Below are 19014 nucleotides of genomic sequence, written 5' to 3' on the forward strand. Positions count from 1 at the left end.
AAAAAAGAACAGATAACCTGGGTTTGTCTCTTTATAAAACTCATAGTTGCATAACTGCACAAAAGCTTTGGTCTGAGCCCAAATCTCACTGATGCCAAACAGATCCATAAAAGGAGTACTGATCCACAATTGGTGGGCAGGTCACATGACAGAATACTCCAGCAAGCCAAAATATACTTGTGTGGGAGCTAAGGTCCAAGTTGTTAGACAAGAATGTACAGTGAGTCTGCAAACCTAGACCAAAGACTTTAGCACTAATTTGTAATTCCATAAAAAAAAAAAAACCCATTAAGAACAGCAAAGTCTGTAATAACAAATGTCAGTGCAAAAAAACAAAACAAAACCCAAAACTGATGTTTACATACAATGTCATAATTGTAAGAACATAAACATGTTTGACTATACAGTAGTTCCTTGTATTTTATATTATGGCTCAACTTCCATTTCTCAAAAAAAAAAAAAAGTCCTTATAGCAATTAAATAAAACACTAAAGTCACCAATAGCTCTAAAGTATGTGAAGAAACTCAGATGAATTTTTCTTCCTGGTTTATATCAGTTTTAAACAGTGAGATATGGGATTTGCTCATGTATAAGTCTCTGAATATGTGCACATTCATAACCAAGAATAAAAGGAAGAACTATTAACAAGCAGAAGTAGTTTCCCAAAAAGCATCTCGGTCTTTGAATCTATTCTACCACTGAACACTAGATGGCGCTACTCTCAAATAAAGTGTCAATGGATTTTACTGAGAAACTGCTGATGTGATGGAATAAAACCTCATTTTAGTCCTTCCTTAATTAAATTTGATACATGCATGTTTATATACACAGTACATTATTGCTGTGAGATCAAGTATTAGACAAACAGATAACACTGGAACTATTACTTTGAAAAACAAAAGCATCCAAACAAAGAAATTAAAAAGACAAACAAAGTACCCACTGCTACCTGCCTGGGAAATAGCTGACCTGACCAGGCTTCATGTGATATAAACTTCAGTATTTAAAGCAGAGAAGTATCACATCGTTTCATATTGCTGCTGGTGGATACAGCTTTAAACTCTCTGAAAGGTTTGCCTGTGCACTGCATTAGTGGTCCTTTTTTAAATCAAGTACTGACCTAAAAATTCTGTAAAGAATAATAACAGTTTCTCATTACAGTTTGATATACTGTTAGATATGTGAGCCTGCTCACAGTTTGATATAAATTCAGCATAAATGTACAGGCTTTGGTTGCAAGGTCTCATTTGGCAGCCTCAAAGCCCTTGTGTTAGAGTTGCAACCCTCAGTGCACAATGATAAGGTTAAGACACTTTGTTGGGACACTGTTAAACAGAGAGAAACAAACCAATGGTGAAATGCGCAGGTTGTATGGACAAACAGTCTGAAAATTTCTTATTACAATCCAAAAAACTGAAACCTCATTTTCTCACATGACAACAAGAGCAGGCAAGTTAACACTTTTTCTGTGCAGCCAACAGAATTTAAATACAAATTTGACACCACTGCCCATAAAAGAAGGTGCAAGAATCTAATACACGAAGCATGAGCACATGAGCACACGCGAGCACACACACAACAAATTTAAAACTTACTGGCCTTTCACCTTGAAAATGTCTTTGAAAACTAGACAAGCAGTAACAGAGAATCCCAAGCATATTGTCAAAATCAATAACTCAGTAACATTTGTATAACACTTTAAAATGTCACCGACTTGGGCAACTGATGTCCACTTTGAGGCACCCTGCAAAAGTCTGGACTGGACTGGACCAAAGCTACTCCTACTTCTGACTGTCCTGAGGATCTTAAGTGAGTCGGAGGTGACCCGGTGTACAACAGCGGTGCTGGGAAGGCAGAATGGTCTCTGGGGCCCCTGGAGAAAGGCTTAGAATAACCGGGTGACATGGCTTTGTGCGGGTCTGAACAGCTGGCAGTGGTGCATTGGAGGGGACTAAGTCTGTCGGCAAAACTAGGTGGAGGAGGGGCAAGGATAGGATCCTCCACCCAACTGCCCTCTCCTACATATTCTGGTTCTTGTGGCAAACTGGGAAGGGCACATAGTGAGGGAGGGGAAGCAGAGTGATGCATGTAGACAGGAGGTGGAGGCAGAGGGTACACAGCAGGGTCATATTCTCTGTTGTATGATGGGTTGTTGTGCAGGCTAGGAATTTCCTCAGGAGTGGAGCTCAGCACTCTTTCTAGATTACGGTCATCTTCATCAACCTCCGAAAGGTTGTCATACTGTGAGGTGTTAGAAGGCCGTCTATCTCCTGCAGATACCGGGACGTATAGAGAGACTGGGAACTTGGTTGGCTTTGGGGGAATTCTGGGAGAGGAAGACGAATCTGTGAAGGCACGATTGGGGGAGGGTTTTGAGGGCAAAGATTTTTTCTGCAAAATGTCAAGTGATATCGGAGGTTTAGGGTATAGTTTTGGGGATAGCTTAATTTGATTGACCAGTGGTGAGGCTGAGCGGGGGGAGTGAGAGCACTGCTGGATACCCGGGCCAGTCCTAGCTCCCAGATGGGGCGAACAACCTCCCAGTGGCATTTGGTCAATCTGGTTAGGGAAAATGAAAGGTGGAGGTGGTAGATCAGGGAGATCCATGATTTCCTCCTCAGCTTCCATTGTATGCATATCCAAGGGAGGGGGCTCATAGGGTGGAGGCCAATCCACAGGTTCTTCTTGGATCTCTGTGACTGAGGTCTCGTTTTCCTCGTTGCCCCTCTCTTGACTAACTGCTGGGAACAATTCCTTAACATCTCTCCTTACCCCTACTTTTGGAGGGATCGGAGGATTTCGACAAGGCCTCAGAGAAGATGGTGTCCCTTGTGTGTGAACCACAACAGGGTCTGGTGAAGGCAAACTAGGTGTGTTTGGCCTGGAGAGGCTTCTTGATTCCTGGGGCTCTTCAAGGGAGGGAGGCTGATGTGGGGTGATGCCAACTGTTTCCTGGGTATCTGTACTGGGCTGGCTCTCAGACTGCGGACTTATTTTGACCTTCACAGAAGAGTCAGGCTGCAATGGGAGAAGGAGAACTGGTCTCTCTTGACCCAGAGGCTTCTTGGGTAACTCATCTGACTTGGCTAAAAAAGGAAACAGAATTTGTGGGTTATTACAAGACAAACGCTGTGGACAAAGAAGCTTAGGATTGGGGGGGGGGGGGGGGGGGGAGGCCTGTAAAAGAACATAGGTGCACCTGGAGGAGGTTGGTCCAGCTTTTTACTGCGTAGTTCAGTCATTGCTGTCTGCAACTGTTCAACTACAGCATCATCAGGCATGAAGAAAGAAGCAGCCAGCTGCTCCTGAAGAAATTCTCTCAGGTCCTCTAACTGAAGTTTCTGCAGGCGCTCTGATTACACACACAATACAGACAAAGGAGGAGCAAAGTAATCTATGAGGATAATCTCCATGAGGTGAGGAATAGAAATGTTACTGTTAAAAAGAGTAGTTAAGCTCAGATGTAATGTTTAAAGATACCAAGTAAAGAATTGGCCTGTTAAAGGAGTTGTTTTGCAAGAAATCAACCAATGTGCTGAGCCAGTGCTAGAGTATGCCACCCAATGAAAAATCAGCTTTTGATTCTTCTCCACAGCAACCGACTACTTCTGTTATGTAAGCCATCCAGTTAGGAAGCAGCCAACCGAGAGGAAGCGTGCGATGTAATCCACACAGTAACACACACTCGTGTAGCAACAGCAGCCGCGGCCGTATCTAGGGATAAAGCGCGGCATGGCACAGCCTCATACTCACTTTTGTGTAACTTGAGGATAGTGTAAGCCATAGCAGATAGCATCTTCTCCCCTTCCAATATGTAGATGTCCCATAAACGCAGGGTGAGGGTGAAAGGTGTCTGTTAATTTAAGAGTCAGTCTCATCAAAACATAATAAAACTGCCATAGGTGTAGTTCTAATTTAAAAGTGAAAGTAAAAGAAAGCATTGTGAGGCACTCATTAATGGGACTAGATATAACCCCCCCGAAAAAACAGTGAAGATCTGGAGGAAATCCAAATACTCACTCTTTCAATGAAGCACTGCAGAAACCATTTTGTGGTGTAAATCCCTGTTGTCATCTGCTCCTTGTCCTGTGGAGCAGGAATGAATGCGAAACTCTGCCTTAGAATTTGTTTTCAGTTATAAATCTCGCTTTCCAAATACTCTGGGATCTAAGATCTGCAACATGCGGTCCTTTGCAACATGAATTAATCAAAAAAATGAGAAATGACCTGATTGTTTGAAATGAGTCTGAACTTCTAAGGTTTCAAAGAGCTCAATTACTCTTGTGGATGGAAGGATGGATGGAAGGCATCAGTCATCAGTCTGCTACTCACCAGGTGTTTCTTGAGCTTAGGCAGCATTTTGGACAGGATTAGCTCATGATGAGCCTGGAAACGGTGCAGCTTGGGAAATCCCGGGATGAAGAACCCTAGCGGGGAGGGAAAAAAATTAGTCAGCAGACTATAAATTGTGTATGGCAATAGCAGAGATGTATTATATACAAATTAAAGAGAAAACGATTACTAAAGTTAGTAAAGCATCCTTATATTTTTAATTGGTTTTAAACAGTACAGTTACTTCCCAGACATTAATTAGCTGTGCTTTCCTGTTTCCCATCTCTGTCTCACCGTGCATGGAATGCTTGTTGTCGGTAAGGAGTTGGGACAGAGCCCAGAAGGCATCCTCCTCATTCAGGTACATGAGCAAGATGGCAGCGATCTGACTCATCCCCTGGCAGTAGCTCACCTCCTGGGGGAAGACAGGAGCAGAAATGGCTTTAGTTAAACAGAACGGGCAAATGAGAGGAAGTATTCATAATTTAATAACACACACACACACACACACACACACACACACACACACACACACACACACACACGCTAAGAAATGAGGGAACAGAGAGCATCTGAATGTCTTATGAGGTCTGAAGACAGACTCTGGAAGTTTTACTGTACACAACAAGATGTAGTGTTGGTATTATCAGCACTTCAAACCTGGATTGTACAAATATGTACACTAGCCAATCAAAGACTCTCAGTAATGTCATGCATCCAGCTTCAATTACTGACAATATGACTTCACAATGATTCAGTGACTTAAACTAAACTAGCCCTTGGCAAGCACATACATGCAAACACAGACACATGCTTAGTATTTGTCCATATTAAGGCTGATTTATTGTGTAGCTACCAACGGACACGACAGAATATCCTTCCAAGGAAAAGCATAAATACAGTTAGGGTTATGGTGAGGTTAAACTACACATTCCCCACATTCTTCACTACCATCACATAGGCAAAAAGAACAAACATGCCTCCCCCCCTCCAACTCTCTCTTCCCTTTTCTCTCTTGGCTCTCCTACTGACCCAGTTTCTTCTGAGCAGTGTGTGAGAAGAGGGGAAAAAGGAAAAAGGGAACGACACATGCCCATTTCCTCTGGCTCAAACACCTCTACCACACAGGAATCGACTACAAAAACCAATCAGAAAAACAGACTTTGGCTTGCCTGCGTGTGGTGTACTCTTCAAAAGTCTATTGCTAAATTTCTGCTAGTTGAAAAGCGTAGGAATATTAAAATCTGTTCAATATGAATGCAAATGATAGATGTAAGTGTTCAGACACAGGATACAAATGCATACGAGTGCTGGTGATTCTGTGCATGTGTGTAAACTCTGAATTTCACCATGCAAAGAGAAACACTTGGAAAAATACACTAAGACCCTCAAGCAGATGCATGAAAAACTCATTATCTCTGCCTTCAGATCCACAACTGTGATTCAAAGACACTGGTGCAGAGACACTGTTAAGATGACTGCTAAGTGAAAAGTAACCAACTTGGCTTCTATGAGAAATGAGGATGTGAGGTTTGTTTTTCTAAAAGCTGCGCTTAGCTGGAAACAAGGCATCCTCTTACATTAAGACAGAATAAAATCTTAGAACAAAAGAGAGTGAATTGGCTTAATATTTGTCCTGAAGCTAAAATATTGTCAAAAGGGGAAGTTGGTCTAATAGTGTGAACAACGGTCTATCTGCTACACTGTGTAGCAATTAGGCCAAGCCAGTCATAAATAAAAGATCTCTCCTAAGGCTTTAAACAAGAGTGACAACAGATGGGTCTGGATAGCTCGGCCTGTTTTCCACTGTACAGAAACTAACACTCTTGATGGATGTGCTGCTTGTTCCTGTGCAGCTAGTGTACACAAGACTCCTCCATATTATGCAACACAATGTTACCGTAAGTACGGACACAGATACACGGACAAATTTGCTCACCGTGTTGTAGACAGAGTAAGCAGCTAGTACGTGAAACAGCGCCTGTTGCCTGGAGAGAGAACAGAGAAGCCACCAGTTAAAACAACCAAACAAACTGAAACGCTGTGTCGGAGTAAAGCGGTTCAATTGAACCAATTATTTTATCCACCCAGTCGCTTAATCAATCCTCAGTATTGTTGCTACACATTTAAGTCTTAATGTGTGACAGGACTTCTTTTATGGCTGAAGAAAAAAAAAAAAAAAAGACCAAAAAGTTAACTTTTATGGTTTTCTTTTCGTAATGACCTTGTGAAGTAGAGAAGTATATATTTTGTTCATGATATGTGAAAATATGCTGTCATATATGGAAAGCCCCACAGATGTTCCAGAAATTACATCTGATTACAACTGCTTCAGACCTTGAACACAGGCGGCCAATGTGTGTAGGCTAATGTGTACAACGTGCACACGGCGTAGGGATAGTAACAGATCTAATGTACGCAGATGTAGATAGGACAATGCCCCCACAGGCTTCTATAGTAAATAGATGTCTTATGGACAGGGACAGAGACAGGAAAGGAGCTTTAAATAGCTGTCAGTTTCTCAGTGTGTGTGAGACAGCTGCTGACTTGCAGGGAAGGAGTGGGCAGCCAGGCAGGATGGAGCGGTGTTTTGGTCTATTTGGACTCGGTGGCTTTGAATTGGAGGGGAAGTACATTACAAAGGGCAAAAACAGAGCACTCAGTTACACACTCAGAGTGAAGAGTAACACATAACAGCGCCTTGCCCCAAGCAAATACAATGAGAAACACAAGAAGGTATTTAGTGTTTGGAAGGTAAGTCTGTGTACATTTGGTGATATAAGTTTCTGTTGTTGCAGTGGTATTACAGTACATGTGACGCCAGCGCACATTTCTGTATAATGCCATTTCCTGTGGGGCTTTGCGCACTGACAGGAAGGCTAATAAAATGCAGAGAGGAGGAAACCACATCTTTGGTTTTGTGTGTGTGTGCATGGCACTGTGTGAGTGCGTGTGTAAGTGGGGAGGGGACAGGGCTACTGCAACGTTTAGGTCAGAGGTCACACCCTGCAGGAACCTCTGTCAGGGGAAACCTGGACATGTGACCTGACAAAACAAAACAAAAAAACCTGACAAGGCCACTTGTAACAAAAAAGAAACAAAAAACAAAAAAACAACAACCAAGGTTTAACAGTTTGTATGTGTGTATAATGTGTTACATGTGGATACAATGAAATACTTCAGCTTCCTCCTGAGTGAAGCTAAGAACTCACTTGACTCCAAAGCGATCCATGAACATGATGTGGTTCCTGAAGGTTCTGTTAACATCCAAGTCTATCTGCTTAATTTCTGTGGAGAAGTTACGAGCCTGCTGCTTCATTTTCTGGATAACAGGGGAATGACATTTCTGTGTGTAAAAACCAGGACACAGTTTCTCAAAATCATAGAAAATTGCCAACAATTTTAATAGCTTACCTCATATTTACCATCTTGTTTCACCTTCTCTATGTCTAAAAGCAAGGCCCAAGCTTGTCCTCTAAGTTGGAGAGGAATACCTTTATATACACGCTTCGCCAGCTGAAACAGATGTGACAGAAACACATGAACACAGGCGTCACGTTTGAATGCTTCTTGAGGTGTACGCCTTTTAGCTCTCTTGATTGACACGGATTCATCTCATACACTCATGTACTTGTTTTTTTTTTTTTAGCCATCTCCTCACGATAGTCTGGTAAGAGGAGATGGATAAAGGAGTGAGCTGTGCTTAAAAGAGGAATGGAAAACAGATTATAAAAAGAAACAGAAATAGTACATCAGATAGCCAAGCAGAAAAAAGGAAGCATGGGCTAAATTAAGACATGTTGGTGTCTGAATGTTGATGGGTGACTATCGACCTTTTCACTGCTCTTGTATTTGTCCCATTTCTTCACCATCTTCAGCCATTTCTCAACTCGCTCGAGCTCCTGCTGCTTTTGCTGGAGAGAAGAAAGACAAAACAACATGTGGTTCAGTGCATGTGAGAGTCGGACATAAATAGATCACTTGAATGGTAAAAATATGGTAAAAATATGAAGTAGCTATACGTTAAAATGTTCATACCTTTTCTTCAAGCACACTTGGTGTTGGAAGCTCTTCCTCACTGGAGAAGGGCAGGAATACACAATATGTATCAAAGCGGTAGATTAAGAGAGTAATCTACATTTTATAATGATAAAAAAATCATCATAATCTGAGAAGTAGCATAGACAGAACGATGGGACCAATTCAATGCAAGGGAATGTGCACAAATTTAAAATAGTGCAAGGTAGAGACCAAAGCTTCAAATGTACTTACTGCAGGAAGCCAAAGCGGTCTGTGATTTTATAAATGCTGTAGTCAGCATCCTCCCACGGATCAATACTGACACCCTCCTGCCTGCCCTGAAACACAAACAGTTCAAATCATGCATATTTGGACAGATCCATTATTTTCCTCTTTAAACCCTGCGAGTCAGTGCACTACATTTTAAATTAGGAGCCTGAGACATGAGCCTTGACATTTTCTGATGATGTTCTGCCTTCCTGACAGATGCAATTGAGACTTAGCCCATGCAAAGGTAGGGAGCGTGTGAATGCTGATCTGTGTAGTATCCTCCAAATGAAACGTGACAATCTTCTGTGGCTACACCTCTACAAATGCATTATGCTTTGCAAAAATATTCTAAGTGTAACCACAAATTGGTCACTATGGAAATGTTCACAGTCACAGGTTTTCCTGTAAACACCTACCTTGTCATATTTAGAGATGATTTCAGCCCGTTCTTCTGCTATTAATGTGTCTATGTCCTTCTTCATGTCAAAATCTATAAGAAAACACACAGAAATAGATTAAGAGAGTAATCTCTCTTAACCTGTGTATATGCCAATGCACTGGCATATACATTGGGCATGTGGAAGAATATTGACCTAATATTGAGGTAAATATTGATTTACTGCTGATTGGTATGGTAGGATAATTACACACTTGATCCATGATATAAAATGTTGCTTGAATGTAAAAGAGATAACTGTAAGATAAAACTGCTACAATCTCCTTGCATTAAACTTAACGAGATCCCTCCATAAAAATATGACACATACAGAAATTGTGGGGTAAACAGCCTATGAGTGTATGCTGGAGTTGGTAGAGGGCTTGAAACAGCACGAAGCAATGCAGCGCAGCAGCGGCACTGACATGTAGCAAATTTCGAAATTTAAATGTGGAATATAACGGATGAGGCATGTTACATGTTTATGACGCAGTGCAGTTAGAGTTGGCTGTCTGAATTAGCTTGCATGGTATTGTCCAATGCAATTCTTCACATTGACTTTTTGAAGAGTGTTTGTTTTAAAAAGGTTACACAGGAAATTAGTATAATAAGTCAGCTCTTTGGAATAATACTATGTTATACTGATTCTCGACACATGCAGCCAACAGAAACCTCAGGCAGTAGATTTTTCGTAGCATGCCAAGCAGCAACAGGTGTGAATGCACCTGTCATCTCACACAAAGACCCTTTAACTTTTCCCTGCAGACCCTTACTCATTGTGCTGACAGGAGACATTGCATTTGAAGCGATCTACAATTCACAAAACGTACAAGTTCAGGATGCAATTTGTTTCTCAGGTGTCTTCCCACACACATAAAAAGGTATCCAGTGCTGCTGAAATATGAGCACTTCTTGGGACTCTCCTACAATTAAGCCTAATAATGGAAGAGGTTTGCCACAGTAGAAACAGGTGCTCAGTGAAACCAGACCTCTGAACAAATGGACTCTGTTGCTCTTTGCTTTCCTTTTCAAAATTTCCCTTTTCTCATCCACCTCAGCTTGAGCCATTTCAGGGTTTTGATGGCATCAGCATACTTTCTGAACAGCTGTGTAAACCGTCTGTGAGGTGAGCTCGGTAACCAAAGTCTTATCTTACCTATATCACATGATCAGATAATGTGGTCTTACTAGTGTATTTATCATAGGCTAAATAAGTCGTAAAGAAATAAATTAATAAAAAGCTGAGCACGTTAAGGCAACTATTGTTGTGATCTGGTGCTATATAAATAAAACTGAATTGCACTGAATACTTTAACTATGCACACAATGTTTTTTAACATCGGAGTTGATGTGTGGAGTGTCATGGCACCACATTGTAAAGCTACATAATTGTTTTTCTTAATTAATCGAATTTTTAAGCCCTCTTGATTTAATTGTATTTTCACAATTATCAAAAGTTTAATTTATGTTTCTCTTCTAAGACATGCACTGAATTTAAGTGAATATCGAGGACTAATCTTATTTTAATGCAATGACTTAGTAGGAACGTCACACAACATGGATGTGTAAGCAAGGTTATGCCAAGAGAACGTGCTCTGTTATTATGAGTTCAGCTTTAATGGTACTGCCAGTGAAACCTAATTCAAATGCATGAGGAGTTAATTGATTTATATGCCAACAACTTTAACACTTATGGTCATCAAAGTGAGGATTGCTTTACTGCATTTTCACATGTTTATAAATGTAAGTTGTAAATGTATAAAATATATATATACACACTCCGAATATGTATAACATTTCATTATGCTTTGTACAATGGAATTTCACTTTTTAAAAGTCCTGTTTGCTGAGGGAATTTCTTTAAAAATAAATAAATAAATAAATAAATAAATAAATAAATAAATAAATAAATAAAGCATCTGTTGGGCTTCATCATTAGGTCTCAGATGCTTTCTTCCTGTGTTGAGTCTCCACACTGCTGATAGCATTGTTTTTGAGCCAGGAAGAAAAGGAAACTAGTGACTGCCACTCCTTCAATAACAGGTTCAAGGAAAACTACAGAAAGAGTGGGACAAAATTCTTCTTCCTCCAGCCATTAAACAAATATTTCAACTCTTTCAGACTTGGACTGTGTGATCAGCAAGAAAGATTTCAGTAAAACTGCAGTTGATCTGTCTGTGTAGGTTCTCAGTCATCCAGGTCAAAGTAATCTAAGGAGCTTGGAAAGAAAAGCGACCGGACTTCTTTAAGTTTTCTGAAGACGTTTCACCTCTCATCCGAGAAGTAAGATCATATCACACTAATACAACTGGTGATTTGCTTATGACTCATAAGCAAAATACAAGAGTAAACAGCTGAGGCTACATCCGTGGCTGCATCAAAGTAATTTACTTTACTGCCCTTTTTAAGTGGTGAACAGGAAGGTGGTTACTTGTGGTCGGGATCAGGGTGTCAACAGATGGAAGCTCAATGGAAAATCTGCTTAAGCAACTGAGAAGGTCACCAAGTGGGAGAAACCTCACACGAATATCACACCTGGGGGAGTTAATATGAACAGGGATGTGTCATTTGTCTAACTGTGTAGAAAACAGAAGGAATGAATAAAGGTTATGTGTTTGAAAGAAACAAAATCGGCCGCTTGAGATAGTGAGAAGATAGTGAGCAAACAGTAAGCTGGAATTTGAGATGGTTAACACCGCTGAACATTCAGAAGAAGAAAAATAAAACAAACAACTGTATGGCTACGTTTTGACAACCATGTTGCTAACAGGGTAGAAACTAAGGCTTAGATGACATCATTTCCTGTTATGACATAGGGCTCTAAATTAGGCTCACATATATAAGCTCACAGTGCACAGTTGTAACCACAAAGAGCTTGCAAAGCATTCTGAGTCACAGTCAGCTAATTACAAGGTCTTCAGCGGTGATGCCGTGATGCGGCAGTCAAAACTTCCTTTACTGATTTATCACTAACATTTCCTATCTCTAAATGTTGCTCACATACTCTAAAATGTCATGGATAAAGCCATAACCAGCCTGGCTTTTGCAAGGAAAAAAATTAAGCCAAGTAGCTTTATTTCAAAGACTTACTGGTAGCACACTTTTAAACAGCTCTCCGCACTGAAAACCAAAAGGCCATTTATAGTTCTATCAGCTAACTGCGGTTCAAAAACTAAAAGATATATTTAATCTCACAGGAAACAGAACACAATTCTCAAATGTTATTTAAACATATTTCTGTTTCCCTTGGTTTCTGATCGTCTCTCTTTTGGCTTATAATCAATCTTAATCCGAGCGGATTCCGATTTAAGACAGAGGATTATACAAGCGCCAAGTAAGAATGAAAGCTTGGGATTACAAGTAGTCTGGCAATAACTTACCGTAGGGCCCTGGAAACTAACCACAAGCGCTAGACTCCTATTTAGATAGAGACACGATGACATATTTGCAATATGTGCATGTGGGTTGATATCTTGAACTGAAGCCTTCAAGTCAAACTACCTCAGACAGTTTGTACCAGCACAAGGGCAAAAACACAAGGGAGACGAGCTAAGGTCAAATTTGGAAATACTGGAAAAAAGTTGACCTGAATCCCGAAGGTCAGATTCGTTGTTAATATCTGATATTAATATTGTTATTAATATCAAATTTTTACGTTAATGTATTTTATGTGGCTGTCACTCAAAACACTAACCTCACTGCTGATGGCGACGCAAAGCAAAAGACGCCAGATGTTTCGTTCTTTTGAGCACACGATTAGTCAGCGCTGCATGGTCAGCCAAAGGACACTCAGATCAGACAAGCTTGAACCATGCACCAACTCAGCCTGGTTACCTTGCAGAGTAAACTCTCACACTCACTCTTCAGATGCATATTTTATTATAAACATGTACTGTAAACCACCACTGTTCCTGCAGAGGATCTTACAACCTCACCGTCAGGGTACTAATAAGCATGAAGTGTCAAAGACAAACACATTTTTAATGAGTCACGACTAAGATGTAAATGATCTAAATCTGATGCTTTATCAAGGGTTTCTCACTTCCCTACATCAAATGAAAAAGCAATTCAAATTAAGAATATGGTGGAATTATACATCTGTTGCTTAAGTTTATAATCGTATTAATTACTACAGTCATTAGCAGAACAATTTATGACAATTAAATTGAAAGAATGTCCTGTGGTGCATTCCATTTCCCCCGTCATTACATTAGCTCAGTGGTGTAGCTTTGTGGCGGCTGTGAAGAACAAGTATGTCATTCTAGTTCAGAGAAGGGAAGCTTACAAGCAACCACATGGCTTTAATTTCCACATGAAGAACGCTCAAGTCCCAGATGGCAACAGAGCTCCAGTTTTGTAATGGGTGTCAGACACACAGTGTATGCATGTAAGCACGGATGTGTCCAAGAGAAGCAGAAAAGAGCTGGAAAAAGCAGACAGAGAGCAACGGCCACGAGGTGCCCTCCCTACTTTAAGCAGGGGCGAAGAAAGATGATCATCCAGGGTCAAATTAGATGGTAATAGAGGCCAACTGAGAGCACTATTAAGAGATGAGGAATGTCATAGAAAGCTTAGAACCTACTTAGAGAACAGGAATCATTATTACAACAAACACAAGAGTGACTATTTTTGCCTCTAAAAAAATAAAGTTATGAAACCTCCATTAAAGCAAGACCAAAGCAGCTGAAACAAGATTATTGTATACTCAAGGTGAGTTAATCAGAGAGAATTTTTCCTAAGTACAATATAATGGACATTTAGCTACCAAGTCCTATTTTTAGAAGCCACGTTTTAACATGCTCAAAATATGATCACATTAATATAAAAAACAAGCTCAGATATCTCAGTATCATCAACAGCTTCTATATATGGCTCCATACTAACAAACATGTTTGGCAGGTGTGATGGTGCATGGACAAGAGCCATTTGTTTCACCGTGCCCATGCCAGTAGCATTTTTCTCAAGGCTTGCTCATAGTGGCTACTGACTCATAGCAAAGTAAAATAAACTGTGTACTAAATCTTTTCTTGACTGAGCTGAAGCAAACAGCAAGTCCATACTAGGAATTCAAAGGACAATTTGAGACAAGAATAATACCACCCACCTTAGGCCACTTAGAGAAAATCTTACTTTTGAGAAGCTATGGTCTCCTTAACAAAAGATTCCCTGTCTTCCTTACTGTCTGGGCCCTTTCCCCTGCCGCCCCATCTCACTCACTTTTTTGTAGTGTTTATGCATAGAAAATACAGACACAGACGTTGTGGCCCAGGGGGAAACATCCAGAGCTCAGGGACTGAGAAAAAGCACAAAGGCTCAGAATAGCTTGCTGTCCCTAAGGACTTTTTTGTCCTGCTGCACTCTATATTACCCATGTCCCTCTGCCTTATCATTTTTCCAGAGAGAGCCACACAGAACATAGATTATACCAACATTACTCACCATCCAAATGTGCCCTTTTTCCTTTCATGACAAAGAAAAAAACAAGATGGAGCAGGAGGAAGAGGGCTCACCTCACCTTGTATCACTCAGACTGAAAGCAGTCTCTGTTCATTACTGTGGCTTGAGAGCAGGAAGGGGGGGTCTAATTATAAAAATGACCACACAAAGTTTTAGATGCTAGAGAAGCAAGCCCATCGCAGGCCTGTTTCCCAGAGTGCAAGCAATTTTTTGAGGAGTGGTATGAGGAGGACAAGAATGTCAAGGGAAGAATATTTATAAACACAAAACCTCAGATCCTGCAGAGAAAGCCACATTCTCATAAATGGATCCTCATCTTAGGAAAGACACAGTCACAACATAAGTGGTGTAGCTAGAAAACCCCCCAAAACCCAACGTATATCCACACTTTAAATAACTACTGTTGTGGTAATGTTAGTAAACTCATACGTGAAGCTGAATGACTAATAAACAGAGAAAAACAGGTTTTAAAAAAAGCAATGCTTAAATCATGCTGATGATAGACAGATCTCATATTTAACCATTTACAAAAGCAGCTTGCTGCACAACAAGCGTCCTTCACCAAATTAAGAGCAAACGCTCAGGTCACATTACTAAGTTCAAACGTAACCTCTGATACAGCTTCCACTCTTTACAAACCATTATATTTTGCCCACCACAGCACAGTGCTAGGTTTTGGAAAGCCAAATAGATTAAATAATTCAAGAAGGTGAACACAAAGAGAGGATGTTACCCAATGAGGAAGAGCCGACCACGGCCAAAGTCAAAAGCTGAAGAAAAAAAAGAAAAAATGCCAGGCTTACCGTTACACACGGCGCGTGTGATTCGGTCAGTTTTAAGATTGTTTACAAGAACAGAAAGAGAGGATTATGGAAGGGGGACAGCATACACTGGAAGGACACTTAAAGCAGTTCAGCAAAACGAGGTTAAGTATTTGGGGCAAAAACTAATTTAAAGTGGCATCTAGAAAAGACACAAACAGAGCCAATCATAGAGGGGAAATTCCAAGATGGTCCGTTTTAGCCATTCTACAAATGTCAAAAAACAAACAAACAAAGATTTCAGCTATTATCCCATGAACCGACCACTCGTGTCCTCATGGGTGTAGCAGTTTTCAGCCTGAGTGACAATTTACAATCTCAACAGTGGTGTGACCTCAATTTCACTAATGACGGAGTGTGGGAAAAAGAATTGGGATCATTTATAGACAAACTAGCTCATGCAACTGTCAAAATGAGTTCTCGCAGAAACCTAGTTTCTTGCACCATGATTGTGATAAAGTAACATACTGATCAAATGCTAAAATGCTGTATTTGAGACTTAAGGATTATAATAGTGTAAAGTAATTTTATTACACTGGTATCTATAATCTATTTGCCCTCTTATAACTGCCTTCTTAATATGATCATCCTTGTGTATTAATATAATTTTAAAAGGTGCTAACAATCGCAGTCTTCATAAAAGCATCATAAATGCCCCACTATTCTGAGATATTCACGGACTATACTATTAAGTTCCAATCCACTGGATGACTTTGGCTTTTCTGTGCAGAGTTTTCAAGTTCTTTCTAGGAGTGCAAGCACAGGTTTGGTAAATGAGGAACCCAAGTTGTATGTAGGTGTGAGTGTGACTATGTTTGTCTGTATGTAGCCTGTAAAAACACAGAAAAGCTATTCAGGGTGTGCAAAGGTCTATTACGCAATGCATGGTGACACAAACTCCAGGATCTTGTCACCCTGAAAAGAAAAATGTAGAATACTAATGGCTGGGGATATTGAAATATTTTGAGGAAAATCTTACTCATTTCTGTCCAAAATAGCTTCTGTGACATCTACCCTACCATAGATTATGATTGAATAATACTGTCAGATGAAGGGATTTTGACCAGCCCATTTGTGATATCTCGACCTAGCATGGCTCACAACACAATGTGCGAGACATTTTCATACAGATCAACAAGCAGTGTTGCAGCTTCTGGTTCTGATGTAGCTCTCATTTGAAATAGGCCGGACAGCTTTATGCACGATACAGTAAATAAAAGAAAAACAAAAAATTAGACATTATTTTGTTGGTTGATAAAAACAGACCAACACCTGGACTTGCCTCAAGTGTGCCTCGGAACAACTTTTCATAAACATAGCTATAGCCTATACTACTAAGCCCCCACACGCGATATGGTACACCTCCCCAGCTCTGACCACGATTGCATTGCAACAAGATGATCAGAGATTACCTGTAGGTGGTTTAATCATGTGACAAGGCCACTGAAAACCTTTCACGGGTTACACTATTGGGGTAAAGTGTTTCTTTTTCTTCTTTCTTTAAAAGGCTGGCAAAAGGCTTCACTATTCGGTGCTTTTTGTGACACTGGCCCATTTGTAAGCCTTTGGAATCTATCATAAAGCCGCCATTCAGACCAACAAAAAGACTATTGTTGCTTCTCTGCTGTAATAATATTATCCCAACAGAAAACAATGCAAACTCCTGGCTGAAAACGAACATGTGAACCATAAACAGACGTAAATGTTGTATCAGAGTAAAAAAAAGAAAGCGTCTGTGTTTATGGTTTATTTGACTAAAGCCAATTATGATCCTTTCCTCCAAGTGCTAACCAAGGGATTTACTTATTATCTATAATACCGCAGAACATAATACTACATAATTGCTTTTAAGTCTGCTAAGCAGGGATATAAAACAGCAAATTTATAAAAGCTTAATGAACACATCAGTGTTCTAAAAAAGGCAAATTCTAGTGAGTCATTAGGAAAAAAAGACAAGGATAATAAAATAAGGGCTCACATGCTCTGCCTCACATGTGGCTGACATCCTGCTTGCAGTCAGAACAATGTTTAAAGGGAAAAGTTTTACTCACACACATATCCTAAAGTCATCATGTGCTGTTGGACTCTAGATCAAATTGACGGTTTGAAAACGATGAGATCCACGTAATATTCATTTTTGAAAATGCCATGCCCTATCTGTAAGTGCACACAGATTTACAGATTTATTTTTCTCATAAGGGAAAATCTAATATTAAAGGGTGGTTGACTTATTGCTATCTGAAAAGCTTTACAACATAAACCAAATGAAATCAGTTCTTAACTAAAATAATTAGGAACAGATGCAGGAGATAATTAAAGAGGCAGGAAATTGTGACGTATGGGTGGGGTTCTCACAACAAGAAGCAAAAACATAGAAACACCTTTCTGATATGAACAGAAAGCAGCATCTTTAAAAAAACACAGCTGTGAAGTGTGTGTATGAAAACCTAATATAGCACTGACTTAATACGCCTGTACAATACTTCTCATGCTATTACCAAGTACATATTTAAATTAAAGAGGTAATGTGCACATTAGCAATATGCACATCTGTAATATGAGTCTGCAATCCAACACAGGAGAGCTAGAGCTGCTGGACATCTTTCACTTGAGTCTGTCTGTCTGTAACCTCCCCCCACTCCACATTTGAACCAGCCAGACTCCCATTAACCTTCCAGAGGGGGGACCAAACACGGTGTAGCATGACATACAGACCAGCTACTGGCCTACTTTCGGATGCTGGAGTCTGCTTTCTGAGTGGTGGGATATTCAGAGTAAACCCCAGCTGGCTCCAGTTAAAAAACTATGTCGCTTTTCGGACATAAAACGACAGGACATTGTGTCGAACACAACTATAGTTCCCGATTTTGACACTTCTCTCATACCTGCGAAGCATACATTAACACAATGCGGAACTTAAAGATGGTTAGAGCGAAACTGATTAAGAAATGTCTTTGCTTCGTGAGAAAAAACCCCAGACTAGTGGTGTTCGGGTGAAACGCCAGATAATTAAGGACACCGAGTCATCTTCCCTGTTCTTAAACACTTGTCTTGTCACGGTTAACACGTAATTTAACAGCTGGAAAGCTCGTGAGAGTGATGCAAAATCAGAAATTCCCAAAAATGAATACCGCTCCTACACTTCTCTTAACCACAGAGGGTTTGCGAAGTTAGCCAACTTCTCTCACCATAAACCGTATCTGTTCCCTAAAAAAACCCTAAAACATTCACGAGCACAAACCTTCACTTCCATTAACGGTTAACACGAGCGCTTTCTAACAGCCCTGCACGTGCGACTAGTTTTAAAACGAGTGAACAGGGGTTCATTTACTGATCTCTAGCTGGTTGCGCAAGTTGTGAAAACATAACAGGACAGGAAAAGACAGTAACAAACGGGTCGTTTCGTTACAAGCGCTAATCAGATGGAGAAGACAACACAGTGTGTCAGAGACGCTAAAGCTGTCTCCGCTCACCTTTTGAAGTGACTTCTCTGTTGCCGCGCTGTACAAACTACATCCACTATTCTCATTCTCTCCCTCGCTGCGAAGGGGAGCTGTCACACCGACGTTGCCACCGCGGTAAAGGCTCGTCCACGAGTGTCGACTACCTCCGCTCAAATCGATGTTGGTCAAACGGACAACCCCTCCACCCCTTCCTCCCTCCTCACTCAGCCCTGC

At 40.5% G+C, this 19014-nt stretch overlaps 1 protein-coding gene across 1 annotated transcript; it reads right to left on the minus strand.

The window, feature by feature from the left end:
* Positions 1-17: 17 nt before the first annotated feature.
* Positions 18-18925, minus strand: LOC309710462 (uncharacterized protein). The gene is made up of 14 exons (XM_082539960.1): positions 18811-18925; positions 9040-9113; positions 8606-8691; positions 8372-8411; positions 8167-8247; positions 7748-7849; positions 7546-7655; positions 6273-6321; positions 4628-4748; positions 4334-4428; positions 4022-4087; positions 3755-3854; positions 3201-3353; positions 18-3087 (listed from the first exon to the last, which is right to left on the minus strand). Exons 2-14 carry the CDS (start codon positions 9103-9105, stop codon positions 1700-1702), a joined length of 2457 nt encoding a protein of 818 aa, XP_082396086.1. The 5' UTR covers positions 9106-9113; positions 18811-18925; the 3' UTR covers positions 18-1699.
* Between the last annotated feature and the right edge of the window lie 89 nt (positions 18926-19014).

This window comes from Aulonocara stuartgranti (assembly GCF_965226115.1).
Source record: "Aulonocara stuartgranti genome assembly, chromosome: 7".
Classification (NCBI taxonomy): domain Eukaryota; kingdom Metazoa; phylum Chordata; class Actinopteri; order Cichliformes; family Cichlidae; genus Aulonocara; species Aulonocara stuartgranti.